This window comes from Peromyscus leucopus, chromosome 14 (assembly GCF_004664715.2).
Source record: "Peromyscus leucopus breed LL Stock chromosome 14, UCI_PerLeu_2.1, whole genome shotgun sequence".
Lineage (NCBI taxonomy): Eukaryota > Metazoa > Chordata > Mammalia > Rodentia > Cricetidae > Peromyscus > Peromyscus leucopus.
Window position 1 is genome coordinate 40,803,243 of NC_051075.1, and position 27,436 is coordinate 40,830,678.

The following is a 27,436-nucleotide window of genomic DNA, read 5'->3' on the forward strand; positions in this document are numbered from 1 at the left end:
AGTTGAAACAGGGCAACCACCTTTCAAATGTTTTACAATGCTTGTTTGGTTAAAAAGTTATGAAATGTAATCACTTCACTTTGTGCTTAACTGGTTTAACTACTCTACAGAGCACTGCCCAGTGAGATGAGCGATAAGAATGTGTCTAGACATTCCACCCGACACTAACTTGATGGCTTTAACAAGATTAGTAAAAGAATTGTACAATTAGTTCCCAATCTGGTTTTTAAACATCTCCTGTGCTGTGTAGAAGAACAGGATCCACACTTTATGTAATTATAAAATTAGGACCAAACTAGATTAACGCTCAATCGTCTCCACTCAACAGAAACACAGTTCTGGCTAAATATATTTGTCAAACTGGGGTATAACCACAGCCCGGCTAACAGCAGTGCCCTAGGGGTGAGCAACAGAGCTCCTATTTTAATCAAGTCAGTAATAGAAAGATCTTTGGCTCTTTCTGTGTGATCCTGTAGAGTACCTACTATGTGCCATATTCCGAGTCCAGCTCTTGGGAGATAAAAACGAGGAAGGTATATTGCCTGCCTCTAAGGATAAACTCTGTGGTTTAGCTCTGAGTGTAGTACAGCTAAGTGAGCTACATAATTCTGTACAAAGACCAACCAACACATTACCTCTTTTAAACCACTCCAATTGGCCTTCTAAGTTTTTGCCAGCCGAAATATTTGTGTTTTCTTACTCTTTGCTTTTCTAGGCGTACATAAATCAAAATCATTTCCCATTTCTTGTCTACTGAAATGGGCTACTCACATTTTAAAAGAACAGTATTTCCCAAATAATATTTTTCAACACAAAATATGTATAAATATAAAGTTTATTCAGCATAGTGTTTAGAAAAATAAGTTCACATCATTTCAGAAAACAAATAAAACACTTAATTGTCCAGGCATAACCCCCCATTACAGTACAACATACATACTCTAGATCTCTTTGGTTGGGTAATTAAGCACAGAAATGTTCTGGGACATGCTGTGTGCCATCACCTAACAGTGCAGTAGAGGCTCTGTTCCCCACCCCACATTATACATTCTGTGTGGTTTCTCTTCATGTAAGGCACAGTAAAACCATACTGAGTACACAACCGGTTGCCTCTATACGTACAGTACATGCAACAAAATGGTACATTTGTTTTTGAGAAACCCTGAAAGCCAAGAGTCACATGCTATATAATTTTGATTAATAAAATATATGGTGATAATATTTAATTAAATTGAAATTATCAATTAGACATAAAATAACCATTAGGTTCTATCATCTAAGTTTTAGGAAGACTTTGAAACAGCCTTTGTAAAATATAATTATTTTCCCCACAGATTTCCTGAATTATTTTCACGAGGTGACCTGTCAAAACATTTTAAAGAATGACGGACTTGTGGTTATACACTAATGCACACATATTGAGAATGTAGCAAGATAGTCTGCTACCCATGCCCGATAACCCAACTTTTTAACATGCAGGATAACAAGGGTACGTACAGAGAGAGTTCAGGTCAGTGTGCAATTCAACTATGGATTTTTAAAAAGAAAATCTATGGCTATAACATCTACCTGCCTTTCACAACACAAGAAAGGCACCAAAACACATATAAGTCAGTCTTTACTATAAATCTACATGAGATATTTATGCAGTACAACACACGGGTGCTTTTGCTTGTTTGGGGGGAGAATGCACCTCCTTTGAAAGCTAGAGCATCCTCTCTACTAGATGTAACTAAGAGCTGAATGCCAGTTCTGGCTATAGAGTGCATAGATAGGCTGACACCAAAAATCCCACAGCCAGCAGCAGGGGTTGATGTTCCAAGGGAGTTATTTACACCCCCCCCCCATTCTGATTCCTCTTCCCGAAGCATCAGGGGGTGATTTGCAGCATCTTCAAGCAATTGTTTATGTGAAAAGGATATTCTGCCATATGGACTCCAAGGGCTCTGAGGCTGGCCCTTGGTATTGAAAAAAAAAAAAAGTCAGTTGCAATTCTGTGCAAGGAGATCATGGGGTTTATCTTACTCCATTCACATATACACAGGCTACATATCAAATGGCCCTTATTTTACTGAAAGAATAGACAAGAACAGTAAGTTCTTATAATGTGCGCTGATTCTTACCTGGTGGATTGTATAGCTCCCGGGAGTAATTGTAAGGTTAGAAGCACATCGCGTTGGACTATGAATACATTTCCTAGGTAAGTATTTAGTTTTGTGCTCTCTTTTCTTTTTCATAGGGAGAAAAAGAGGAAGAACTCGGAATAAAAGAGATACTTTCATTAGATCTATGAAAGTTTTCTAACACACACACACACACACACACACACACACACACACCACGCACACACGCACGCACGCACCTCTCATGTAACTTTTTTACTTTCTCACTTCCCTTACCAGTCAGGTATTCTAAAATAACTAACTCTTGATATCTGCAGCAGTCTAGTGAAAAATATCATTTTTTATGTAAACTATACTACAAGACCATGGAACTAATCACATTAACATGGTCAGCACACACCTGGGAGAGAGATGGGGACAATCACGCTGTGAAAGCAGGGGCAGAGCAGAAGACCAAGGACCACACTAAAACAACGGCCTTTGTTTACACAAAACAAAAACTCCAAAGCGAACAACCTCTGGCCCAAATCACATACTTCAGCAACTGAGGGATATTCACCAATTTCACAGAAATGGGGCTTAAGCTTTTTTTTTTTTTAAATCAAAATGGTGGCAAGGAATTCTTCATAGGGCTCTTTATCTAGACTGAAAGTTCCCTTTGTAATAACAACAAATGCTAGACACCCGGTGACCCATCCTGGAGAGGCTCAGATGAGGAGCGTGCCAGCAATCAAGTAGCAATCAAGAAAACAGGGTGTGGTACTATTTTGATGCCTAACGCTGAAAGTCGCCTTTGAAAAGATCACACTTTTTTAAATCCGAGATGCTCTGTACTAACGGCATGAAGGCATTTGAATTGTTACATCTTGGGTTCAGAGTCCCGCTAAAACTTTTAAACACAGCCAACAACATCATACAAGAGACCACCCTGCAGAAACACAAAGGAATTGCTTTTGTAATGGAGAGACATGATAACATAGGACAGGCAACAGTCACGTGTCACAGTGTACCAACCAATTCAAAACATCGAGAAGGAAGCTTCAACGCGACGGAATTTTGTTTAATACAATTTAAGTATACTTTGTTTACTTTTAAAAAAAATGGTTGTTTTCATAACCTGCAGAATTGATGTTTCACGGTCTTCCATACTTTTTTTTTTTTAACTTTCATTGTAATGAAAAGCATCAGAGCTAATTGTTTACCATTTGCATGACAAGCATTACACATGCCGGTGAAACTTAAGTCCTATGCATAAGGGGTTCTGCAGTCAACTTAACCCTGTTGGACGGTACGGAAGAGCCATCAACACTTCTGTACCTTACTGCTAATAAAAAGGCCACAAGGTAAAAAGGCACATAGGATTCTATATAAAACATATTTAAATGAATCTAAGTTTCTAAAGAAAGAAGGATATGACAAGAAGTACCAAAATTCCAGTATTAGGGGTTAAAAGTTCCTGTTTCAGTGTTAACATTGACCTTGAGAGCCTCTTGATTTAAAAAAAAAAAAAAAAATCACAAAAAAATAAAACTCGGTTGAAAACAAAAATGTTCTATTCCTGCTCAAACAATAAATATAAATTAAACAGTAAGAAAACATTTGTCTTTTCAGTTCATAGTGCCTGAAGACTAAGAGAGACATACATGGTATAAATAAAAATTCACCGTACTTACTCAAATCCTACTTATAGAACTGGCATATTTACATTCATAACCAAGTTACTTCAGAGTTGAGGGGAGTTCCAAACTCTCTCTGCCACATTTAACTATTAGCAATCACATTTGGAAACTCGTAGAGACTTAAAACCAAGCCTTTCCCCCAAATGCTGAAAACGATGGATGTGTGTATGGACACACAAACACACACATATATAAGCTACTTAATTCAAAAAAATATACCCTTATAATAATCTGGAGTACCATTGTTTCTTAACCACCTCAATGCCCATGGAGTAAAAGTAAACAAAAAAACAACCGCATTGCTTCTAAGAGCCTGTAGCTATTATTTAATTTTCTAAGATAGGTGTATAGTGTTTAAATTTAAAATACTATCACGTTCCATTTCAACCTTAGAATTATATTGCTGACTACATGATATATGATGGGTTGATACTCTTCACTTGTTGCCTCGTCGCCGTATATTTAAAAGCGGACATCATGGGAACAGAAAGGCTTCAGCAATGTGGTTCCACTCCTGTAAGCTTAACTATGATCTTCATGCAGATCAATCCAGATACTCTCACAAGTTGAGTGCTTTCCTTAAATGAGTAAAGGCTCTTCATCCTCAGGGCTTCACAGAGGAAAAAAGTTGCTGCTGATGAAGGAGAAAAGGGTATGTGCATAGTGAATCGGGCTTATAAGTCTTGCATATCTTCATCCAACTGGACAGTCTGGAGCTTGGCCAGCTCTTTTTTATCTGTTGCCAGCTCTTCGCAGACAGTTTCAACCATCCCATCCAGGACATACTTGGATTTGGAGTCCAACATCATTAAGTTGTTTGTTGCTTTGGTCTCAGAATTTTGTAGGAAATTCTCTTTTATGTTGGCCACTGACTGCAGAGCCAAGCGATGCTCCCTGACAAAATCCTGGTGGACCGCTGGCGAGGCATGACCCACCTGCTCCTCAGCTGTAGGGACAATTTCCCCCAGGGTGGCCTGAGTCATAGGGACTGACAGTAGGTCTTGACCGGTAATAAGGGGACAGTTCTGAAGGGCTGCATAGTTGGTGTTGCCGACAGATGTCACAGTAGACTTACTTGTCACATTACTCTCAGCAAGGTCAGAGTTCAGCTCAGTGGGATTGAGTAGTGTAGGGGGAGACAGGGAAAAACTGTGAGCTGGGGACACGTTAACTAGCGAAGAGGCCAGGGGATGGAGGCCACTCCCGGAGACGTCCTCAGGAGATAGGCTTGCGTTTACTTGTGCATTGTGACTGACAGGCATCAGCTGAGAGAACACCAGGCCTCTTTCTAAGCCTTCCTGTTTCACAGCTCCTCCAGTCTGGCCTGAGTTAGGAACCGTGTAGACCACTGCACTGGGGGCAAGAGGGCTCAGGAAAAGTTTGCCATGCTGGACTGGGGTGGACTCACTTGTAAACGTGCCTCCATCTGAAGTGCTTGAGTTTCCTGAAATATTACCTGGGGGAGAAAGGACCAATTGGCATTAATACAAATGATACAGAAAAAACAAACCAACCAACCAACCAGTTACTTCTGTAGCACACATGATGTTTCCTCAGGTATAGTATCAACTGAGAGGTGGTGACATTTACATGTGTCGCTGAGTCCAGTTTGGACACTGTAAGCTGCAGAGTCCCAGGCTCAGAACTCAGTCCGACTAACTTTCTCTCCTCTCTCTCTCTCTATATATATATTTTACTTCTTTTGCAGTGCTGCGGATTGAACTTGGAGCCTTCTACACACTGGGCAAAAATTCTGCCAGATGATTTCTATGTGTTAATTCCCCATGCAGTTGTCATAACCAAATGAAAGAGAATGTAAGTATAGGATCTGGGGAGTGAGGGTAACTGCATGGTGCAGGCCTTGGGTTCAATCCTCAGAATCATCAAAAATTAAAACAAAAATAAAAGCCAGCCAATCAAAGTAAGCAAGTATGTGGGAGCTGGGGATAAGGCTGAGGCAGGAAGACTGAATTTGAGCCCAGCTTGGGCTCAAAGGAAAAGGAAAAAAAAAATTAAAAAAAAAAAAAAAAAAAAAAGGAAGAGGAAAAGGAGAAATTCTTGTCCAAGTCCTGATATTTGTCAAGTTTCTGACTTTTTACCACAGACTTACCACCTCTTAACTAGTTGGTCGTGATCACTAACACTGCCAGTTAGAACAAGAGAACACAGATACAAAGTAAAATATTTTTGCTAGGGCTGCCCAGTTACTGACATAAGATATTAAATGAAAACGTGGAAAATACCACATAAAATGAGTTTCTCTGGAACTTACAGGTTAACCACATCAACCTGTCCAGACAAGTCGAAGAGTTTCACCAAACCACCAATAAAGACGTCAACACAGCCCTCACGTTTTTTTCAACCCCCAGGTTTTTTTCAACCCCCAGCGTTTTGTTGGGCTGGCTCTAAATTTTCAGTGTTGTAGTGATGGGATGAATGAATGGTAACACTGAAGAACTATTTTTAAAATACAGAAGAACACAAGGGTGAAATTAACGCCTCATTCAAAGGCTTGTGTCTTTCAAGACTCTCACTATCTCTCTGTGGAGACTGGAAGCACAAAACAGATGTTCAAACGAGACTTGGGAAGATGCAGATCCCATGTCTCCATCCAATAACCTCCCTGTGAGTCTTTACAAAGTGAACTGATGGCAATTAGATGATCCAGGTCCCCAAATATTACCAACGAAGGAAAGTGGATTTGAGGAGAGTTCTGGGGAAGAATTAGGATGGGTTACTTATCTACCCTGCACTTGAATTAGAGGTGAATCAACTCCTTTATGAGTGCAGAAAACAGGCCAATATTAAATTAAGCAATTCACCCAACATTGCCTTTTTGAATTATTAGAGTAACTGTGATTATAGTACTACCTATGTTAATGAGTGCCTTAGGGCCTTTTATATGTCGGCCAACATTTTTAAGCGCCTTATGAAAGCAAAAGAGTGTCTTTACAGGAGAAAAAAAGAGAAACTCCTTTAAAAAAGGTTGAGCTGGGCAGTGGTGGCACTTGCCTTTAATCCCAGCACTCAGGAGGCAGAGGCAGGTAGACCTCTGTGAGTTCGAGGCCAGCCTAATCTACAAAGTGAGTTCCAAGACAGCTAGGATTGTTACACAGAGAAACTCTGTCTTGAAAAAAACTTTAAAAAAAAGTTAACTACTAGTACAGAAGTATTCATCACAGAAAGACTGTTAATAAAAAACACTTCTGTGTATGTTTGGGCTGTTCTCTAACATAAATGTGTTTTTCAGGGCATGCAAATGAACAGACGGCTTCTATTTTTAAACCTTTTTTTTTTTTTTTGGCTTCAAGTGTGTTTTAAAAGTCTTGTAGGCTTCAAAATTGTAAGTGGGAAAAAGCCACAGTCAATGTTTACTTTGCTTTGTGTGAGTCTGGGAAACTGTTTACTAGCAGACCTGTGTACAAAATGTTACTTCTTTGACAGTCATAAATAACAACATATGCAACATTTCCCCAATAGTTATTAAACACAGAAGACTGACACTCTGTGCATGTAAAATCTTTAACGAATATAAATGAAGGGAAAAACAGACATATTCCAAAGGATAATTTTGACTTTTTTTTTTTTTTCAGTATTGGGGATTGAACCCAAGGCCTCACACATAAAACATGATTTTGTTGTTGTTTTGAGACAGGATCTGTCTAGGTAGTCCTGGCTGTCCTGGACCTCACGAAGTAGACCAAGCTGACCACAAACACACAGAGATCTGCTTGCCTCTGCCTCCCAAGTGCTAGGCTTAAGGAAGACATGTACCAGCATGCCTGGCTAAAACATGATTTTAAAGTGTAGCTGCAGCTGAGTTATAGATGAAACAATAATTTAAAAATCAGTAAAAACAAAACAAAATAAAAACCCCAACTTAAAAATCTCAGGTACAAAGTGTAATTTTACAATGATGCTAAGAGGGGGAGAAAACCTCTTTTATTGAAAATGAATAAAGATGGGGCTGGAGAGATGGCTGAGAGGTTAAGAGCACCGACTACTTTTTCAGAGGTCCTGAGTTCAATTCTCACATGGTGGCTCACAACCATCTGTAATGAGATCTGGCACCCTCTTCTGTATACATAATAAATAAATAAATTTTTTTTTAAAGTAAAATGAATAAAGATATAGACAGTCTGTTTTTCCATGTAACTATAACTTTTTTAGCTATCTAGGAAGACAGGACTACGTTTCTGGGCATTTTAATGAATGTTTAGTATAAGTTTGATTTGATTTGATTTTTGGAGACAGACTCTTACTACGTAACCTGGTTTGGCTTGAAACTCACTGTGTAGCTCAGGTAGGTCTTGAACCCCCCAATCCTCGGCTTCAGTCTCTCAAGTGTTGGGATCATAAGCATTTACCACCATATTGTATCTTAGCATTTTTTTTCTTATAAAGTTCAGATTCCCAAAATGCTTTACTGCAAAGCGTAATTCATCACTACTACGAAGGAATGTTGCCTCCGGGAACCATCTGGTTAAACTTTCCGGTGTCCCAGAGAGTCAAAGGGTCGACAGCCCTGTCATCTGATCTGAGCTATTTTAACTGACAATGCTATTCTTATTCCTAGTAAATATCTCACTTACAAACTAGTGATTGCCCGGTACTGCTGGGCGATGGCACGCACCTTTAATCCCAGCACTCTGGAGGCAGAGGCAGGAAGATTTCTGAGTGTGAGGCCAGCCTGGTCTACAGAGTGAGGTCCAGGACAGCCAAGGCTACACAGAGAAACCAAGAGAAAAAAAAAAAGAGTAGAAAACAACATTTCTCCCCCCCCCAAAAAAAAAACCCTAGCTATTACTTCATAATACTTTTCTATGATATCACTTTTCTTGATTACAGATGAAAAGCATTATTGTATTTCTCCTCTGCCAGCATATATGTTCATATTTCCCGTGCAACTTTGCTGTCTAAAATGTTACAAACTGCTTGGAAATTTTCATAAAGAAGGAAAATGGGTTAGAGTTGTATTGTATTGTAAAACTAAGCTCTTTTTGGCTTTCTCTAGGGCATTTGTCTCTTGTCCCTAAGTTGGGTAGTGACTTGGGTTAACTCTTTATATGACCTAGAGCAATGGACGTCTGAAGAGAGTATTACAAGACCCTGGTGGCTTACTTTAAGAGAGACAGATATGTGGAATGAAATGCACAACCATTTCTCACTAATGCCTTCTCCAATCAGTTGAAGGAGACCACAGCTACAGGAGCAAGAGTCGAACAAAAACTGACTATGCTTCAGAAGGTTAACCTTTGGTAAAAAGCTGGACTTTCAGATTTGCTTATAGGAAGGCAAGCATGATCACCCATCTCCGGCTCCTAAGAGCTAGACACCATGTAACTTTCAATGCCCACGTCTATCTGTTCCTGTTTCCAGATGGAGAAAAAATGACGAGTGATCTAGATTTTAGTCATTCTTGAAGAACTAACCGGCCAGCCTCAGGCTTGTTTCCTTTTTCTAACAGACATCGGCTAGTAAAGCCACAAATACACAATGACACAGTTGTTTTCATAAATATAAACCCACATAGCTGAGAAATGAATGTACATCGAGAGCAATACAAAAATCACATAGTCTTCTAAGTTTCTTTTAGGTCTTAGTATTAGTGATAGGAAGAACACAATGCAAACAAGAACAGATTCTGTCTTTTAGTTTATTCTTTTAAAACATTTTCTGGTCAAATAAATAACTGCTCGACTAATTTCATGTTCCTAGCAATTTTATTAATTTTTAATTTTAAAATGCCAAGTACCGGGTTATTTCATAAGCACTGATTGGCTTATCAGATTCCTATAATTGTAGAGTTGGCAAGATCTGCTATAAACTGTTCTTTTCCATTCTGTTTGGGGAAATTAAACTCCATGCTCTGGATGTAAGAAAATCAGGAAAGCTGAAGAGTATTTCAGGCACTGGGAATCATGTCAAGGCTATTCTGTAGCTGTGTAAACCAACGAAGTATCTGAAAAAATAACATCCATCTATACCTTTCACTAAGTGCGTCATTTACAGCAGCTGACCAACACACGCCCGGGTGCATTATGGTACCAAATGAGGCTCTTTACCTTGTGAAGCTGCTACTGAGACAGGGGGCAGCTGCAGTGGAGAGAATCCAATGCCTCCATTAAGGAACTGGCCGTTGGCTCCGGAATTGGGGATCTGGACAATGCCATACTGGTTAATTTGCACTGGTGTAGTAAAAGTCACCACCGAGCCCCCCTCCTGGGAGGCCGCTGTCTGGCCGCCTTCCCTCTTCACTTCAGTGCAGGGTATCAGCCCTGGGAACGGCACAGGGGCACTGGGGCTGTAGGAGGTGGTGGCCGCCGAGTTCACAGCAGAACTCTGGAGGACTTTGAATTCTTTCACATCCTGGGAGGCAGACCCCAAGAGGTCCGACATGGCTAGGCCATTGCTCACAATGTTCGAGGACATTTTTGGTGGGTTCGGCGACCCCGTCTGTGTATTTCCCACATTCAGTCCATTAAGGATAACTCCATTGTGTCCCTGAATAAAAGAATTACCATTAAGGAAGACAGGTGAAGTACTTGCAGGTACCAAGTTTCCATTCAACAAAACTCCAGAAGAGCTCAACGATATCTTAGCATTCCCAATTTGCTGCATATATACTGGTTCCATGTGGCTAGAAAGGCTGAGGTTGGTGACGGCATCAGATGCACCCGAAAGTGGGTGAGGAGACAGATCCTCATGTCCCTTGCTGGACTCATCTTCAGTGCTGGGGTTGCCATCGGATTCGCTGTTCAGGGAGAGAAGACGTTTGGAAGGTCAAGGGGATGACAATCTATGGAGTTTGTAAAACACCCTTCAACACCATTAAAGGCGGTATTTACGCAAAGCACAACAGCTCATCTGCTGACCCGGTTGAAACTAGAGGTTTTACACAAATTCTGCCCAGCCAGACAGTGAGAAGATGAGTTCAGATCCTAATAATTTTTTTATAATAAATTCAGAGAAAGGCCAGAGGGTTGGTTAATGTAAAATGCAACTAAAATAATTTACTACTGTGTTTTCTTTCTTATAGAATTTCATGTGCTACTCCAACTGTTAAATGGACCACTACCTCTGCCGTAGAAACAACTCATTAAATGTGTTTTTCCCCTGTTTAGGAGAGCACTTCCTTTCCTAAAGCCATTTCAGGTTAGTGTTGTTTTGAAGGTAAGATGGAATTGCCGAAGGAGCAGGAGGTGTGAGGTGTTCAGCTTTCTTTGCCAGTTAGTTAACAAGAGACCATTTTCTCACCTGCTCCCAAACTTCTACTCCGCCAGACTGGCAATTCTCATTCAATAAAGTGGTTGCCCTGGTGGGAAAGACACTTGCCACCCAAGATACGCACAGTTGCCTTTGAATCCAAAGGAAGCCATAGGGGCCTATTTAACATACACCGTCCAGTGCCCTGGGGAGGTGGGAGGGAAAAGGCGAGCATCACTCAGTGGTCTTGTAACGATCAGACTTCGTCCAGACTCTTCAGTTTTTACTCCAGGATCCCAGACTTAAAGGAAATGGCAAGTTCAGGTCATTTGGTTTGAGTCTGGGCGGGGCAGGACAGAAGCAGTTTGGAAGCGTGGTGGGACTTGGTCCAGCTGAGGATCCAACATCCCAGCGAGATCGGTTCCCTTTCAAGCTGAGGGGAGGGGATTACCCGGGCTTTGGGCTTTGGGGCCAGGAGCGCAGAAAGCGCTTTGATTTACGAGCTGAGGCTGAGCAGCCGTCGCCATTGGTGAGGGTGACTCACCAGGGGTGCGGGTGGGAGGTAGATCCGGAGAGGGGCCTATACCAGGCAATTGGGCCTGGGGGTTGAGGGTGTGGAGCTAATGGGGAGGAGGGAAAAGTCAGCAGAGCATGGCTCAGGATGTGTGTGTGTGTGTGTGTGTGTGTGTGTGTGTGTGTGTGTGTGTGTGTGTGTGTGTGTGTGTCCTGGGAACCGGGCCGGTTCCGTAGCAAGGTCTGCAGGACAGCTGGCTTGCATGTGGCATGGGCTTCATACCCAGTGCCCTGGCCTAGCAGATTCCTTCCGTGCATCTGCAGAGCTCTCCAGGGTAGATAGCGTCGCCTAACCAGTGCTCCTTCTCTGGGTCGCCCCTCAAGACCGAGGAAGGGTGCTCACAGGTCGCCGGGCGTGTTTTGTTTATGGTTACCGAGAGCCTGAGCCAGGGCTGCACAGTGAGCCTCTCTCCTGCCTGAGGCCAGCTGTGGGCCTCCGGACTCCACCCGGGCGGGCGCAGGGGCAAAGCAGCGAGGGCTGGCTGCTGCCGGTTCTGGAATGCGCAGGGTGATCACCTTCACCTGGCCCAGGCGGGCTGGCTCCCCGGATCGCCGGTTCCTTCCCAGGGGAGAACATTTGCATTGTATTGGGATTCTTTTCTCTCCAATCCCCTCAGGGCGGGAGACACCATCCTTAAACCTTTTCCTCACTTTACCCGTCCACCAATACACACACACACACGCACAGAGAGAGACACACAAATACGCACACACACCCAAGGGGCTGGCTTGAGAGGACACACAAAAGGTGTGGGGGGAAAAATGCACTTTCTACTAAAGAAGGAAAAAACACTGACAATAAAGTTAAAACCGGATAGAGTGGGGGCAGAAGGACTGAGTGGCTGGCTCCCCCACTTCTTTGCTGCTGTCCACCTTATGCCAGCTTGTCGCCCGTCCCCAACTGCCCCATCAGGAGGGAACCAGGCTGTGTTAGGGGGCCCAAGGAACTGCCCTTCAGCCCTGCCACCTCTGAAGCACTGTAACCCGATCCGAACTTGTTCAGAATCAGGTTTCAAAACACCGCAGAGACGAGCTGCACGGGCACCCCACGCTGCCCCAGCCGCGATGAGAACCGCGGCGGGCAGGGTGAATGATTAACTCTGTCATATTAAAGCCTCGACGTCCCCAGACCCCAGCTGGGCCACTCGTCTCCACTAACGCTCCCTTTCCTTCCAGGGCGGCTCTGGTGACCTCCAGGGCAGGCCAGGGGCTCAGTCGAACCCTGGGTATCCTGGAGCATGTGCGCGCACCAGGCTCCGAGTGATGACCCGGAGGAGCCAGAGACCCCCCGGCCGGCTCCGGCAGCCCCTGCGGGCCCGGAGCCGCAGTGAGAGCAGCCTTGCCGGCGTGCACACACTGCTCCCTACGAGAACCAAGGAGAGAGTGGCAACTTCAAAGGCAGCGGGATGGGGGTGGGAAGCCGGGCAGCAGTGACCAGCCGAGGTGGGGGCGGGGACTGAGACCTAGGCGGGCGACCAGAAACTTCTGGGGGCAGGAGGGGGAGGGGGAGGAGGGAGGATCCCCCCCGCTCGTTGCCACCGTCGTCTCACCCCCCCCCCCACTCCCGGTAGGGAAAGGAGGTGGGGGGCGGGGAGAGGTGGGCAGCCAGACCGGGCTGGTGGGGAAGGTAAGCGCCATGTTTGCGAGCGCTGGAAGGAAAAGAAAGCTGGGAAAGGGGTGGGGGGGGGTGGGGGGGGGAGGAAGGGGGAGGAGGAGGAAAAGTTGGCGCTCACCTTTTGGACTGGGTCTCGGAGGGGTTCCGGTCGCGCTGCCGCCGGTTCTTGAACCAGTTGCTGACCTGGGTGAGGGAGAGGCCGGTGATCTTGGCTAGGTGCCGCTTCTCGGCGGGCGAGGGGTAGCGATTCTGCTTGTAGAGCTCCTTGAGCGCGTTGCGCGACTTCTCCTTGAAACAATACACCGTCTCCTCGCCGTCCCAGATGGTGCGGGGCAAGGGGAATTTCCTGCGCAGCCGGTACTTGTCCACGGCGCCCAGCGGCCGGCCGCGCGCTCGCTCGGCCTCGGTGTAGCGCGCCTTGTACCAGAGCTGCTGCAGCAGCGGATGGTTGGCCGACTCGAAGCTGTGGCTCTCGAGGATGCTGTACAACTCAGGGTAGATGCCCTGGTGGAAGGCCACGAGCGCTCGCGCCTTCAGCAGGCTCTCGTTGCCACGTAGCAGGTCGCTCTGGGGCAGGGACCACAGGAACCGGGCCAGGCGGTCCAGGTTGCCCCCCTGCTGCAACGCCTCGCACACGCAGGCGACATGGTCCGGCGAGAAGGCCAGAGGGGGCTGCGCGGCGGCTGTGTGCTGGTGCCTGCCCAGAAGTTCCGAGTGGAGTTGTACCTGATCGGCCGCTCCCGCCGCCGCTGCCCCTTCCTCCCGGCTTACCCTGGAGGCAGCCGCGCCGTCCCCCGGCTCCAGAGGGAAAGGGGCTGGAGCCGGGGGGCTCAGCCCAGCCGCCGCGCCCCCCGCCACTTCTCGGTGCGCCTCCTGTCCTTCTGAGGCGCTTTCCATCCCATTCTCCTGCTTGATGTCCGCCGCACTTGCAATCTGCCCGGTGGGGGAGGAAGAGGACATTTTTTGTTGTTTATTTTCCTCCCTCCCTCACTCCCTCGCACTCTTTTCCTCTTTCTTTCCCCCTCTCTTACTCCTCCTTCTTCGTCTCCCTCCCCCCTCCCCCCTCCGGAAAGCCCACTCCCTCCCTCCCGGTTTCGGCTGGATCTGGCTGATCAGGTTTCCCCCAGGCCACGCAGTCACCATTAAGATAGCTGCTAGAGCAAAGTAGTGTAAACGGATAGCTGCTTTCTGCCGTTCCCCCAACGTGACTCCTCCGGTTGCTGCATACTATATGGCACTGGCCGCCCGGCCGGCCCGGCCGCGCCACCCCATTGGCTATTTCGCATTCAGAGGGAGGAGGAGACACTGTTTCTATCCCTGTCGATCACCCGCCTCCCACTCCACCCCTTGCCTTTCCCTCTCTCCCTGACCCCCAGGCACCTATACCTGCCGGAAAACACCGACATTCTTTTCTGGCCCTGCTTTTGAATGGGCAGTTACCTAGCGTCGCCTGCAAACTGGACAGCTCTTTCAAAGAAAGGCCCTGTGATTCCCAAAGGAATATTAATCGTGTGCCCTTAAGGTCTGGACGGCTAAATTTTTAACAAAGAGACCACCCTCAGTATGTAGATGACAAAACTTCAGGGAGTAATTCCAAAGTTTCCTAGCACCTCACTCCTCTCCTCCCCCACTTTGAGATGTCTTTATTAAAGTTGTGTATTCACAAGGGTCAAGAACACTACTAAGGATTGTTCTGAGGGAGAAGCATTGGTAGTAATGGGAATTCCGGAGGGGAAGACTGATCGAAAACAGTGTGTGCAACCCACTGAGAAGATAAAAGTAAGAAACATTAAAAGAAAAAAAAAGTCACCAAAAGGCCTGGAAACCCTAACTGAGATGAACCTGATACAAATAAGCATATAGAAAATGAAACTGGATGTTTATCCTGGTTAAGTGATGTGGAAGAGAACTAAATCTTAGGTTATAATGGTCTTCAAACACTAGTCTACCTACGGCCTCAAATATGTGCACCAATAAAAGGTCCTGCCTCCCCCAGGGGGGTGGGTGCTCGGATGGATAGTTTCTCTTTGAAGGTGATAGGTCTGGGAAGAACACCATCTCTATGTGCAGGCATCTTGGAGGTCAGTCCAGGATCAGCAGCCCTTGCCAAACACAGACAAATGGAAGACTGGTCTCAGGGTTTGAGGCTGAGGTCATAACTCAGACAGGGATGAGCCTGTCACCATCTCTGTGGCCACTGTGGATCAGTTAGTTGGATTTGTCTATGGCTGCTCCTTCTCAAAAATCTAACCGATAAATGCCTTCCCCTAACCTCTAGTCCAGGGTGGCCTTGTATCGTTTCTGCTTCCCAGTTGGTCATAACCGCCTATTTCAGCATATTATAAAGCAGCTGTTTGGGTCACCTGCTGTCACATCAATTTGGTGCAATTTGGTGAGGTTTTCATTTTTTTTTTCCTACCAGGCTGCATTTTATTTTTGGTCAGCCAAGATATTTGATACAGAACCTAATTTTTCTATTAAAAATATTTAGTGTGTGTGTGTGTGTGTGTGTGTGTGTGTGTGTGCATGCACATGCACATGCCAGCCATGATATGACACACATGTGGGGAGGTCAGAGGACAACTTTCGGGAGTCGGTTCTCTGATTTTCTTCTTCCACCATATGGATTGTGGGGATTGAACTCTAGGGGTCAGGGATTGGCAAGCGCCTTTACCAGTCCAGCCATCTCACCAGCCTTCACTCTTTCCTTCCTCTTTTTCTTTCTCTCAAAAACACTATGCTAATGTGACAAAACCAGAAGTGACATCTTTGGTAGATAGCTATCAAGTTCAGGATAATATCTGAGTTTCAAACTTCCTTGCTTTTTTTTTTCTTTCTTGCACTGAAATACACTTTTATTTTGAAATACTTTTGACTTACTGAGAAGTCACAAAAATTGTAAAGAGCTCATTCCTACTTAACCCTTCACATACTTGCCCTTAATACTGACACCTTATAGGGATACATTTGCATGAGCAAATTAACATTTGCTTATTAGGTACCGTTATTAATTAATTCTAGATTTTGTTATTTGGAGTTCATTTCTTTTTCTACCACTCTCTGTTTTGCAGCCCCATCTACGTGGCTATATTGTATTTGGTTCTCTGAATTTTGGAAGAATATTTATCAGAGCAAAGTAGACACGAAGCTGTGGTTTCATGGAAAAGATGCATATTTAAGGTTCAGCTGGCTAGACTTGGGTTTAGTCCTGGCTCTGCCATTTACTTGAGTATAAAAAAGTAAAGAAGGAGGTTATGGTAATGATTAAATAAGTTGTTCCAAAATGACGTGATATATAATTAATCTTCTGTAAATAATTGTTATCTTCCTACTGATAATGCAAAGTTTTATATACCTAAAATTCCTTGGGCCAGCTTACGGCATCATAGGAGTTGGCTTCAGAATTATTATCAATCAAATATAGTGCACAACCTAGAAAAGACCATGTTTGGCTTTTGCATGTCTTCCGGATATTGTCTTTAGTGTACCAAGTACATCAGGTTATACATAAGCACTGGTGGCCCTGTCAGGTCTACAGTAGTGCATCTATGAAACCATGGACCTTGGGGGTTTGAATGATTCCGTTCCTAGGAGATACAAGGAGTCCTGTTACAGAATTCAGTTTTGTGAATTTATATTCAGCTACAGGAGAAGGTGCTTCTAGAACCAGAAATCTTAGTCTTGGGGTTTCTTGAGCAGGCTGAGCTTCAGAGCATATCCCGGCACAATTCCTGGTAGATTCACACCTGGCCAGTGACATAGGAATGGAACGCTAGGTCTTGTGTCGAGTTGATCCTGGAACACTGGCTGCACCAAATGGCTTTGGAAATTGTCCTCTTTCATCCCTCTGCCACGTTGGGAACATTTGTTGTGCTGGCATGCACTGTCACGCTGTGTTGTGATCTGGAAGGCTGAGATTGTGTGAGTATGAGAAGACCAGGATCCTTGTTTCCCTGTCTTTTCCTTCTAGACTGACGACATTGGATGGAAACATGCAGATTTTCTTATCATCTTAGTGTCTTGAAGGAAATCTGGTTCAGTACATGCTGTGTTTGAGTTTCTATGATTTTTTTTTTAAAACCAAGAAAGCCGAGTTCTTTTTTTTTTTTTTTCCCCCAACACAGGGTTTCTCTGTGTAGTTTTGGTGCCTGTCCTAGATCTTGCTCTGTAGATCAGGCTGGCCTTGAACTCATAGAGATCTGCCTGGCTCTGTCTCTCAAGTGCTGGGATTAAAGGTGTGCACCACTACCACTCAGCGAAAGCTGAGTTCTTTAAAATTAAAAATACATTATTGTCCTTGTTATTGTGTGTTGGTGTAGATATGTGTTACAATTCATGTGTGGAAGTCAAAGGACATGTCTGTGGAATCAGTTCTTTCTTTTCATTTTTACATGGATTCCATCAACAGGCTTTAGCCATAGACCTATTCCTTCAGCCCCAGAATGGGAATTTTTACTTGCAAGTTGACATTGGCTTGCTTCTTGGCAGGCTCTTCCTCTTTCAGAGAGCAAATGTAGATTGGGTTCTAAAGTCAGCTCCCCTCCATTGCTATTTAATGTAGGTGGTTGGTATGTAGTGAGCATTTCTGAAGGATCATTCATTTAGTGGTCATTTTCTGAGTCCTGCCTAAACACAAGGCATTGCATTGGGAACTGAGGAAGGATGAACCTACTGAGTCTCTGTCTCTGTAGGATGTTGAATTCTTGGGGGGAAGATACAACATACTTTTAAATAAATATAATCTAGGATAGGAACGTGTGTGTGTGTGTGTGTGTGTGTGTGTGTGTGTGTGTGTGTATGTGTGTGTGTATGTGTGTGTGAACTTTTAGTTGAGTTTTTTGAAGGATGAGAAGTTTGAAAGGACAATGGTTCATTAGAGGCAAAGGGAACAGAATGGGAAATGAATGGATGTAGTTGGAAGTTTTCCTGTGTCCTGCCCCATCCCACTGCTGCTCAGACATAGGAAATAAACACACAAAGATTTATATTATTTTTAAACTATGGCCATGGGAGGCTTCTTGCTAGCTAGCTCTTATATCTTGAATTAATCCATTTCTATAAATCTATACCTTGCCATGTGGCTTGTTGCTTGCTGGTACTTTACATCTTGCTTCTCCTGGCGGCGGCTGGCAGCATCTGCTTTTTCTCCTTTCTCCCCTCACTATCTCTCTTGGATTTTCCCGCCTGGCTTCATCCTGCCTTGCCATAGGCTAATGCAGCTTTATTTATCAACCAATCAGAGCAACACATATTCACAACATGTAGAAAGACATCCTACAGTACATGGAGCCATGATTATTTTAGTTTTTTTCTGAAATACTAAGTAGTTAAATATGGAACAGAAGTTTTATATAAAACAGTAGTTGAAGAGTGGTTAAAAGACAGGACATTGATGTAGGAGGCTTGATCCAAAGTTATAGGCCAGCTTGGTCATCCAGCAAGATGTGGCCATGAAACAAAACAAAACAAAACAAAAAACCTGACTTTGAAATGTTCAGCTTGCTGTCACGTGTGTAGTTGTTGTCTATGGATCCTATCATGGCCACCGCCAGTTGGTTTAGAATGAGTACTTTCCCAAACCAAAACAGTCAGAATCTTTTTTTAAATGACTTTCTACTTGTGCTAGAAAAATTAAGATTTGTATTCGGAGCCTTGGACAAATGCTTACAAGTTCTTGGTGACCAAGTTCTCTGCCTTTGTAGTATACTGATCAACAGAAGGTAAGGCAGAGGGTGACCCAGTGAGTCACATGGGTTACAATGTAGAAAAGAAATACAGACACAGAAATAATGAATTGCAAGATTCTAGAGGTCTCCTGGGCATATAGGAATACTCCTTCCTTTTTGTGATGGTATAGATTTCTCCAGAAGCCCCAAACTCATTGAACTGCCTTCAGTAAATGAGTTAGTGACTTTTGTCATGACTCTACAAGATTTCACACATGAACAACTTATGTGGGGGAGGAGTTGTCTTATAGTTGTAGAGGGCTCAGTCCATGCCCAATTGGCTCCATGTTTCTGGGCCTGGGAGGAGACAGTCCACATCATGACCGCAGGAGCATGTGGCAGAGGCTGTCCACATCATGACAGAGGGGAAGCAGAGAGAAAGGAAGTTTCAGGGGACCAAGTATAACCTTCAAAAGTATGCCCTCAGTGACATACTCCCCACAACCTGGCTTCAACACATCAAGTTTCCAGAACCTCTCAATATAGCGCTACCGGCTGGGGGCTAAGTGTTGATCACTCAAGCTTGCAGGCATGTTTTATAGTCAAATCCTAATAGATACCAAACAATGTGCAGGGCAGGAATGGAGCTGGGTAGACTAAGACCTGCCATTCTATTTTGCTTATGTCTGCCTTCCTTCTCTTCTTTTCAAAGGAGCTTTCCTCAGGAGGGAAGTTCCATGGCTCCCAATAATTTACGGTTAATTCTCTGAGCATCATCAAAGAATGATGCTTTTCCTTACTGCCAGTTTGAAACACTCTAGGGCAGATGGATCTCTGATGAGTTCAATGTTTTAGGGCAATCTTTAGGTTTGAGGACCTGCATCCTACTGGATAGGCTCAGTAGGAGCACTTAGGCTGTACTGGAGGCCTGTTTTTTTTTTTTTTTTTTTTTGGTAGGAATTGGGGGAGAGATCTTATCTCTAGCCAAAGGACAGAACAGCCTGACTCTGCCCTTCCTGAAAAGGAAAGCTGATGAGCATCTATAGCCCTGAGGCAAGGAAGAAAGTTTGCATTTAAAAAACATTGCCTAGGGAGGTAGATTCATTGCTAACTTGGACCAGCAGATTTGGCGAGAGCAAGGATGTACTTAATTGGTTCACAAGGAAGCTATCTTCAGAAAGGAGGAAGCTTGTCAGATTTGTTGTTGTTTACCAACATTCTGATTCCGCTTGAATCAGAAGTCTGGTGTTGTCAATACTTTTCTCCAAGCTTTCTTGTCCTGTGTGACTAAGTGATGGTGGTGTACATTTCAGACTTTCTGTTTTGTACAAGGCAGTGTTTTGCCTCTGTTACGTGAGCCCAAGTGATGTTACAATTTCATCAATATAAGACACCTGAGAAGGAAACTCAGGTAAGGGCTAAAAAATGTTTGGCTCAAGTTGTCCAATTTGAAAGAGGGTCATGCTTCTCTTCTAGTTACACTGCTTCTTTTTGATGTTACTGGTAATGCATTATGATTATGAATGAGAGTCCACGGGTATAGTGTTAAGCATTTTAAATGAAACACCTCATTCCGTCTGTACAAGTGTTATCTTCACTTTATTATTGGGAAAACCAACGCTTGGGTCCTCACGCAACTAGTAAGTGATGAAGCCATTATTTCTACCCAGTTTTCTTAGTGCCATGGCTCACAGCCATACACAGCATTTTCTGCCGCATGTATTGCCAGGAGCAAAGTGTCTGACAGGGTTCCGGGTCAGCTGTGGTCTCTGGGCTTCTCTGTCAGCAGTTGCCTACATGGCAGATGGAAAAGTTTCTGGCAGCTTCCTCCTACAAGTTTTAGTGTTTGCTTTTCCTTGATCTTAAGGCTTGAAGGGAAAGAAGAGCAATTCACTTTACAGTGTGCTTAGGAGTTCTCTTTTTTCAAAGACTTTCCTGGTGCTAATAAACAATAGTACCAGCTGAGTGGATGACATCTTAACTAAATCTTGACTAAATTGTCTTTCTTGGCTCAGAGACCACACTAATTCACCAGAAGCTTCCTGCTCTTTTAAAACGTAGAGACCCTCAAGTTACCTTTATTTTTTTGGAGAGTTTTAATTTTGGTGATAGGTTTGCTGTGGCCCTTTTACAGTAAGTGCTGGATGACAGGCCTCCAGACCAGCACGGCTTTTCAGGTTTCTTAATTTAGTAAACTTGAATTTGGTTAACTTTTCTTAGTGAGCAGTAAGTATTACGATCAAGGAGAGAATATAGCTGATAAAGGGAGTCAATGATGTTTATACACTGATGCCAAGTCCTGAGCCATCAGAACCTGTTTCCTCTGGAATATGGTATGTAGCTCTTTGTCATGTCCCCCTCCACAGCATATGGAAATCCTAATTCTATTTGCAGCCTACGGATGACTACTATGCTCAGTTTTTAAAAGGTGGGACTGTTTATGTTTTTATTGAAAGGAGAAAATTCTGTAGAGAGGTAAAACGGCTGAGGTTGGACACAGTGGGGATTCAAGTAATGTGCAAATTTGGAAAACCTTGTCTGAGACAAGTATGGTGCACACTGGATACTGAGGCAGGAGGCCTGCCGTGAGTTAGAGGTCAACCTAGACTACACAGTAAGTTCCAGGCCAGTGTGAGAGCCTGTCTCAAAAACCAAAACCAAAACCATACCCTAAAACAGAAGTGGGCATGTCGTCTCACCCTTAGCTGAGGAACTATTGGCATTTGATAACTTTTGGGAAGGGAAGAGTCAATTTTCTTTGATGGAGTATCACTAGAATACTCTAGGGTAGGCCCCAAGTCTACGAGTAGTTGGCCAACACAAACTGGCCTGGATGGAGGGGTGCTCCATAAAGAGAGAGAGAGAGAGAGAGAGAGAGAGAGAGAGAGAGAGAGAGAGAGAGAGAGAGAACATGAAATTTGGTGGGTAGAAAGGGAGTGGGTAAGGGGTGGACCTAGGAGTTGGGGGAGAGGGTTGAATATGATCAAAATAAATTGTGTGAAGTTCTCAAATAAGTAATAAAAATAAGATCACAACCAAGCATGAACCAGGGCTGGTGAGATGGCACAGCAGGTGAGGGCGTTTGTCACCAACCCCAAGGACCTGAGTTCAGTCTGTAGGACCCACAGAGTAGAAGAAGAGAAACAACTCCTGCTAGCTGTCCTTTGGCCACCACAGGTATGCTGTGCACATTCACACACACACACGCACGCACGCACGCAGGCACGCACGCACTCGCTTGTGTGTGTGCACACATACTTGTAATAAAAAAATTTAAAAACAAACCACAACTCATACAAGCAGGCAAACAAACATCCCCCGCCAAAACCTTGTCTACAAGTTTACTTAAAACAGAATTTCAGTTAGATGGAGGTAATTACAAGAAATGCTTGGCATTAAAAATGTCCACATTTCACTGTTATTTGATGGCCATCTATTAATTCATTTAGTATCAATATCCTTGTCTCAGAGATGAATAGGATGTGTCCCTTACAGTAAGAATAGTTCATTATCTAATAGAGCTTTTGAAGTCTTCTTATTAATACAGTGAATGTGACTTACAATTCCCAAAAAGTCAGGCTCTCAGATTTTGGGATTGTTGAAATAAAGTTGTGTGGATTATTTCTTTTCTCTTCTTTCTTTCTTTCTTTCTTTCTTTCTTCCTTTCTTATTTCTTTTCTTTCTTTCTTTCTTTTCTTTTTTTTTTGAGACAGAGTTTCTCTGTGTAACCTTGGCTGTCCTGGAACTATTTCTTTAGACCAGGCTGGCCTCATATTCAGAGATCCACCTGCCTCTGGCCCTCGAGTGCTGGGATTAAAGGTGTGTGCCACCACTACCCGGCTCGAATTATTTTTGTAAAATAATTTTCTATTCAATATTTTTGGAAAATAAATGTACTTTCTTATTGGGGATAAGATATATGAGAGTCAGGTGGTGCGATTCAGCATGCCTGGCAGTCTTGAGGGGAAGGCTTTTGTGTGGAACAGGTGCAAGACATTATTTATAGAAGTATTCTGACATTTAGCAAGAATTTGTACTATGGGTGCAAAGAATAGCGTTTAGATAACTTTAATGAACTTAAACAATTACTTTGCTATGGTTTTTTTTTTTTTTTTTTTTTTTTTTTTTTTTTTTTGAGACAGGGTCTCCCTATGTAGTACAGGCTGTAAGGAATTCACTACGTAGCCTAGAGTGGGCTCCAACTCATGGCAATTTCCTGCTTTCAGCCTCCCAAGTGCTGCTATTATAGGTGTGGGCCACCACACTTAGTACTTTTCTAAATCTTCACATAAGTGAACCAAATTATGTTTCGATTACACAAGTATGAAGACGTATGCAGTAAAGAGTCTCCAATTTTCTGAAAGAAGATGCTAGTCTGTGTAACTGACTGTAGCCCAGCATAAATTTTTGAAATCATGTGGATGTTTCCAAACCACACAAGAATTTATCTTCCTAACACGAGGTGGTTCCTTGAAAAATGTACTTAGGCAAGGGGTGTGTAATTTAAAAGCATCCCTTCTCCCATCCCAAGATACTGAGCTGCCTCACCTAAGGTTATGATGGAATTGCAGCGCCGGGACCTGAGAACTCGCTCCCGGAACGTTTGTGTTGCAGCGCCCGGCTTCCAGCCGGGGCTCTTTAGCGAAGGACCATTCCGGCCAAGTGCCTGTTGGTAGGAGCCCGCTTGACGTCGGGTCTGGGGGTGCTCCTAGTTGGCAGTGGCTGAAGCTCGCGTCGCGGAAAAGCCAAAGCAGAGGAGACGCCATGGACGATCAGGGCTGCCCCCGGTGTAAGACCACCAAATACCGGAACCCTTCGCTGAAGCTGATGGTGAACGTGTGCGGACACACTCTGTAAGTCTGGAGACCCTGGATTCCTGGGGTGGGAGGACAGTCCTGGGAGATACTAGGAGGCAACTCCGGGGGAATGAAGGGTGTGGTTAGTTTCAACATCGGGCGAAAAAAAATGGAAAAAAGGAAGCGTCGTTCCTTTAAAAGGTTTGTAGCCCCTTGCCCCGGGCGTCTCTGGCCTACTTTGAACTTAAGTTTTGATTGTGGCACGCAGGAGTTTGTCTTTCCAGCTAGTGAACATCTCGGACAGTTTCCACGCCTTGTGTTGTTAGTTAGATTCCAGACAGCTCTCTGGCTGAAAGTGTGGGGGATTGGAGTGTTTAATTCCTTACGAAATGTTTTTTTTTTTTAATTGAAAAGAGAAATGCTATGAAAACTTCCGAAGGGTGTCTACTGTTGCTATTGATTGAATGAGTTAAATGGAAAAGTCTGTGTATTTATACGTGACCTGATGAATTCAGTTGGACGCTGATTGTGTAAAGGAAGAAAATACAGGCTCTAGGTAGTTATTTTGGAGATAGGTAATGGTTGGCTTTTATTGTGTGCACATTATATTCCAGGCACTGTAGCGTTTCACCATGAGCAATCTCACGGTGAGTTTATGTGGGTATCATTCCCTCATCCTAGGAAATGATCCCGAGACTTCCCAGGACTGTGGGTCTCGAGAGTCTGGAACCCAGGAAGTGGCTCTAGGAAGTAGGTGCATTTTGGTTGCTTGGTGGTGAAGGGAGGGAGAGTGATTTTGTGTATTTTGAAGAATAAGTGCAGAATTCGGTCCAAGTGTTTGTCAGAGTTTCATGGTGGAGTGGTTTAGTAAAAGGTGGCTTGAGGTTGAAGGTACTACAACATTTTCAGCACATGTGTTCCTGTAGTTTGAATCTTCTTATGAAAGGATTACAGTGTGTTAGACAAGGTCTTTAGACGTGAATTGTACCATGAGCTGTATTTATAATTGTCATAATGGGATTATTAATTTCATTAATCGGTTCCTTTTCCTAATTAACCATTATTTTAGACAGTGTAGCTGTGACTGAATGGTTTAAGATTGAACATACAGTAAAGATAGTCGACTGGAATGCAGGAAAATGGAAATGGGGGAATACTGTTGGTATATTATCAGGTACTTGTAAAGACTGGACCTCAGTTGGTAGCCCAGCCTGGCCTTGAACTTTAAATTCTTCTGCCTAAAAGTTCTGGAATTTCAAGTATGTGCTACTGTGACTGGCATACTATTAGATTTTTGGAGAAGTTTTGTTCAATTTCTCTGCAATTTTTCTTTTAGCTTTGATATATATATATATATCTGTGTATGTATACAAATATATATGTACATATATAAATATATAATACACACAATGTATGGAGATCATATCCTTCATTACCTACTCTATTCCCCTTCTTTTCCCTTTGAACTTCTTCCCAAATACTCTACCAGTGGCTGCACCATTGAAAAATGCTCTTTCCCCACCCCCACCACCTGGACATCTCTGTCTGTGATGGAATGTTGAAGGGCAGATGTTCATTGCTGCTGTGCACACAAGATTGGAGTGGCTGGGTCATATCTAGATGACAGTGTTTCATAGAACTCCCCATTCTGACTTTTAACATTCTTTTTGCCAGTCCCAGAGTTGCTCCCCCCCCCACCGTGTGTGTGTGTGTGTGTGTGTGAGAGAGAGAGCGTGCGCGCGTGTGCGCGCGCACTGTCTGCCTGCCTGCCTGCCTGGGATATAGGTGTTCCATTTATTTTCTGTTATACTGGATAGTTTGTGATGGAGTTGTCCTGCTGCTGAAGAATCTGAAGAATCTGAATTTTGTTTGCTGACTCTCTCTGGCTTTGTTTACTGTGTTTCTCTGTCCTCTGTATTATATCTGAATTGTTAGTTATATTGAGTTTTGTCGGATTAGCATTTAATTAATACGTTTGTTGGTGGGACTAATTAGTAAGTGATGTTCATTTATTTTAAGTAATATATAGTAGTGTGCAAATTAGGAAACAGCACCCTCTTTGGCTAGAAAGCTTTGGAGAAGGCACTCATTCTTTGGGGTTGTTAGAAGACTTGTGGGTATCCTCCATGAGTCTCTGGTCGAGGAATTGGCTGCATTCTGAATTTCAGCCACACCAACTTCCCCACACTTGATCTCCACCCATTCAGTAAAGCATAACTGATGTGTCTTTTAAAGACTTCTATTTATTTATTTTGTGTGTATGGGTGTTTGCCTGTAAGGTACATCTGTGCACTATGTGCATGCAGTGCCAACAGAGGCCAGAAGAGGACACTGGATCGCCTGGGACTGGAGCTACAGATGGTTGTGAGCCGCCATGTGAATGCTAGGAATTGAACCCAAGTCTTCTGGAAGAGTAGCCGGTGCTCTTAATCTCTGGGCTGTCTCTGTCCTTATTATTACTTTTTTTTTTTTGAGACAGTGTCTTGCCATGTAGCCTAGGTTGACCACGAATGTGTCTTGTAGCCAATCAAACTTTGAATTCTTGATATTCCTGCCTTAGTTTGAGTGCTGGTGTTATTAGCTATGCACTACCATGCTAACGTGTGTGTGTGTGTGTGTGTGTGTGTGTGTGTGTGTGTCTGTCTGTCTGTCTGTCTATCTGTCTGTGCACCCATGTGTGTAGGTGTATGCATGGAGGTCAAAAAGGATGCCCAGTGTCCTGGTGTATCATTCTCTGCCTTGTTCCTTTGAGACAGGGTTTCTCATTAAGCCTGGAGCTAGCTAAGTGTCCTTATAGTGCTCGGATTACCGGCTCCTGAGGCCATGCCCAGCTTTTTTATTGGGCACTGGTATCTGAGTCCAGGTCCCTGTGCTTGAACAGCAAGTGTTCTTACCCACTGAGCCATCTCTCCAGCACCCCTCTCCCCACTCCCCCTTCCCCTTTGGAGACAGGACTTTGCTTTGTAGCTCAGCTGGCCTTGAACTAGCTAGGTAGCCTCGGCTGGCCTCAAACTCAAGATCCTCCTATCTTGGCCTTCAGAGCGCTGATACTGGGGCACATGCAGGAGGGAACTTTGGTATCAGAAAGTTTCATAGGGTCTTTGGCCTTATGGACACCTTTTAGGACTTTTTTTTAGACTTATTTTACATGTGTTTTTCCTCTATATATGGAGTCAGATCTTCTGGACCTGGAATTACAGATGGTTGTGAGCCACCGTGTGGGTGCTGGGAATTGAACCTGGGTCCTCCGAGTCATTTCTGTAGCCCTCAGGGCTTCTTTTCTAGGAAGTCATATTGCCAAATTTGTGCCTTAAGCCTCAAACAGATAGTAGGAAATTGTATGTTAAACCTTAAGGATTATTATTCGTTCAGATGCAAATTATTTTATTCTGTATGAGCCCGACACAATGGCATATTAATCACCTGGCCTTTAGATTATAAATACAAACAGAAATAAAATTAATTTGTTTTTCATCACTTCTTTCTTTAGTGGGCATGAAGTATATCTAATAAGTATTATGATAACCCTCTTGACTCTTAATCCTAGGTTGGCTATTTAATGTGTAAATTTAGTGAAAATTAGTCATTCAGTTTAATAGTTGCGTTTACCCTACTGGGTCACTGTGAGGGATTACTTGAGGCATAGTTCAAGTAAATTTAAGAATTATTTACTCTCACCTATGAAGAGATATTGTCAATATTCTGTATTAAAAATAACTTCTTGGACTGGCAGTATGGCTCAGTGGGTAATTGTGTTTGCCATCAAGCCAGGTGACTT

General features: G+C 43.7%; 2 protein-coding genes across 3 annotated transcripts in view; one reads left to right on the forward strand and one right to left on the reverse strand.

Moving 5' to 3' along the window:
* Nucleotides 1-817: 817 nt before the first annotated feature.
* On the reverse strand, nt 818-14,412 carry Six4 (SIX homeobox 4). 2 transcript variants are annotated; one of them, XM_028858178.2, is made up of 4 exons: nt 14,337-14,412; nt 13,315-14,129; nt 9,868-10,556; nt 818-5,258 (listed from the first exon to the last, which is right to left on the reverse strand). In XM_028858178.2, the coding sequence occupies exons 1-4, from the start codon at nt 14,337-14,339 to the stop codon at nt 4,477-4,479; spliced, it is 2,289 nt and encodes a 762-aa protein (XP_028714011.1). In that variant the 5' UTR covers nt 14,340-14,412; the 3' UTR covers nt 818-4,476. The 2 variants fall into 2 exon arrangements, with proteins under 2 accessions (XP_028714011.1, XP_028714006.1); XM_028858173.2 differs by lacking the exon at nt 14,337-14,412 and having other exon boundaries at nt 13,315-14,208.
* Nucleotides 14,413-23,492: 9,080 nt separating this feature from the next.
* Mnat1 (MNAT1 component of CDK activating kinase) overlaps nt 23,493-27,436 on the forward strand; it is a 188,055-nt gene continuing 184,111 nt past the window's right edge. Inside the window, exon 1 of the mRNA XM_028858159.2 lies at nt 23,493-23,715. Within this exon, the coding sequence (XP_028713992.1) occupies nt 23,627-23,715 (89 nt within the window). The 5' untranslated portion in view covers nt 23,493-23,626. The remainder of the gene's footprint in view (nt 23,716-27,436) is intronic.

Bases quoted from the DNA above. Each gene is read 5' to 3' on its own strand.
- Six4 (XM_028858173.2), bottom strand. From the start codon at position 14,156: ATGTCCTCTTCCTCCCCCACCGGGCAGATTGCAAGTGCGGCGGACATC. The intron at 10,557-13,314 runs GTGAGCGCCAAC...CTCCCTGAACAG, and splicing joins TCCGAGACCCAGTCCAAAAG to CGAATCCGATGGCAACCCCA. The intron at 5,259-9,867 runs GTAAAGAGCCTC...TTTCTCCCCCAG, and splicing joins CTCAGTAGCAGCTTCACAAG to GTAATATTTCAGGAAACTCA.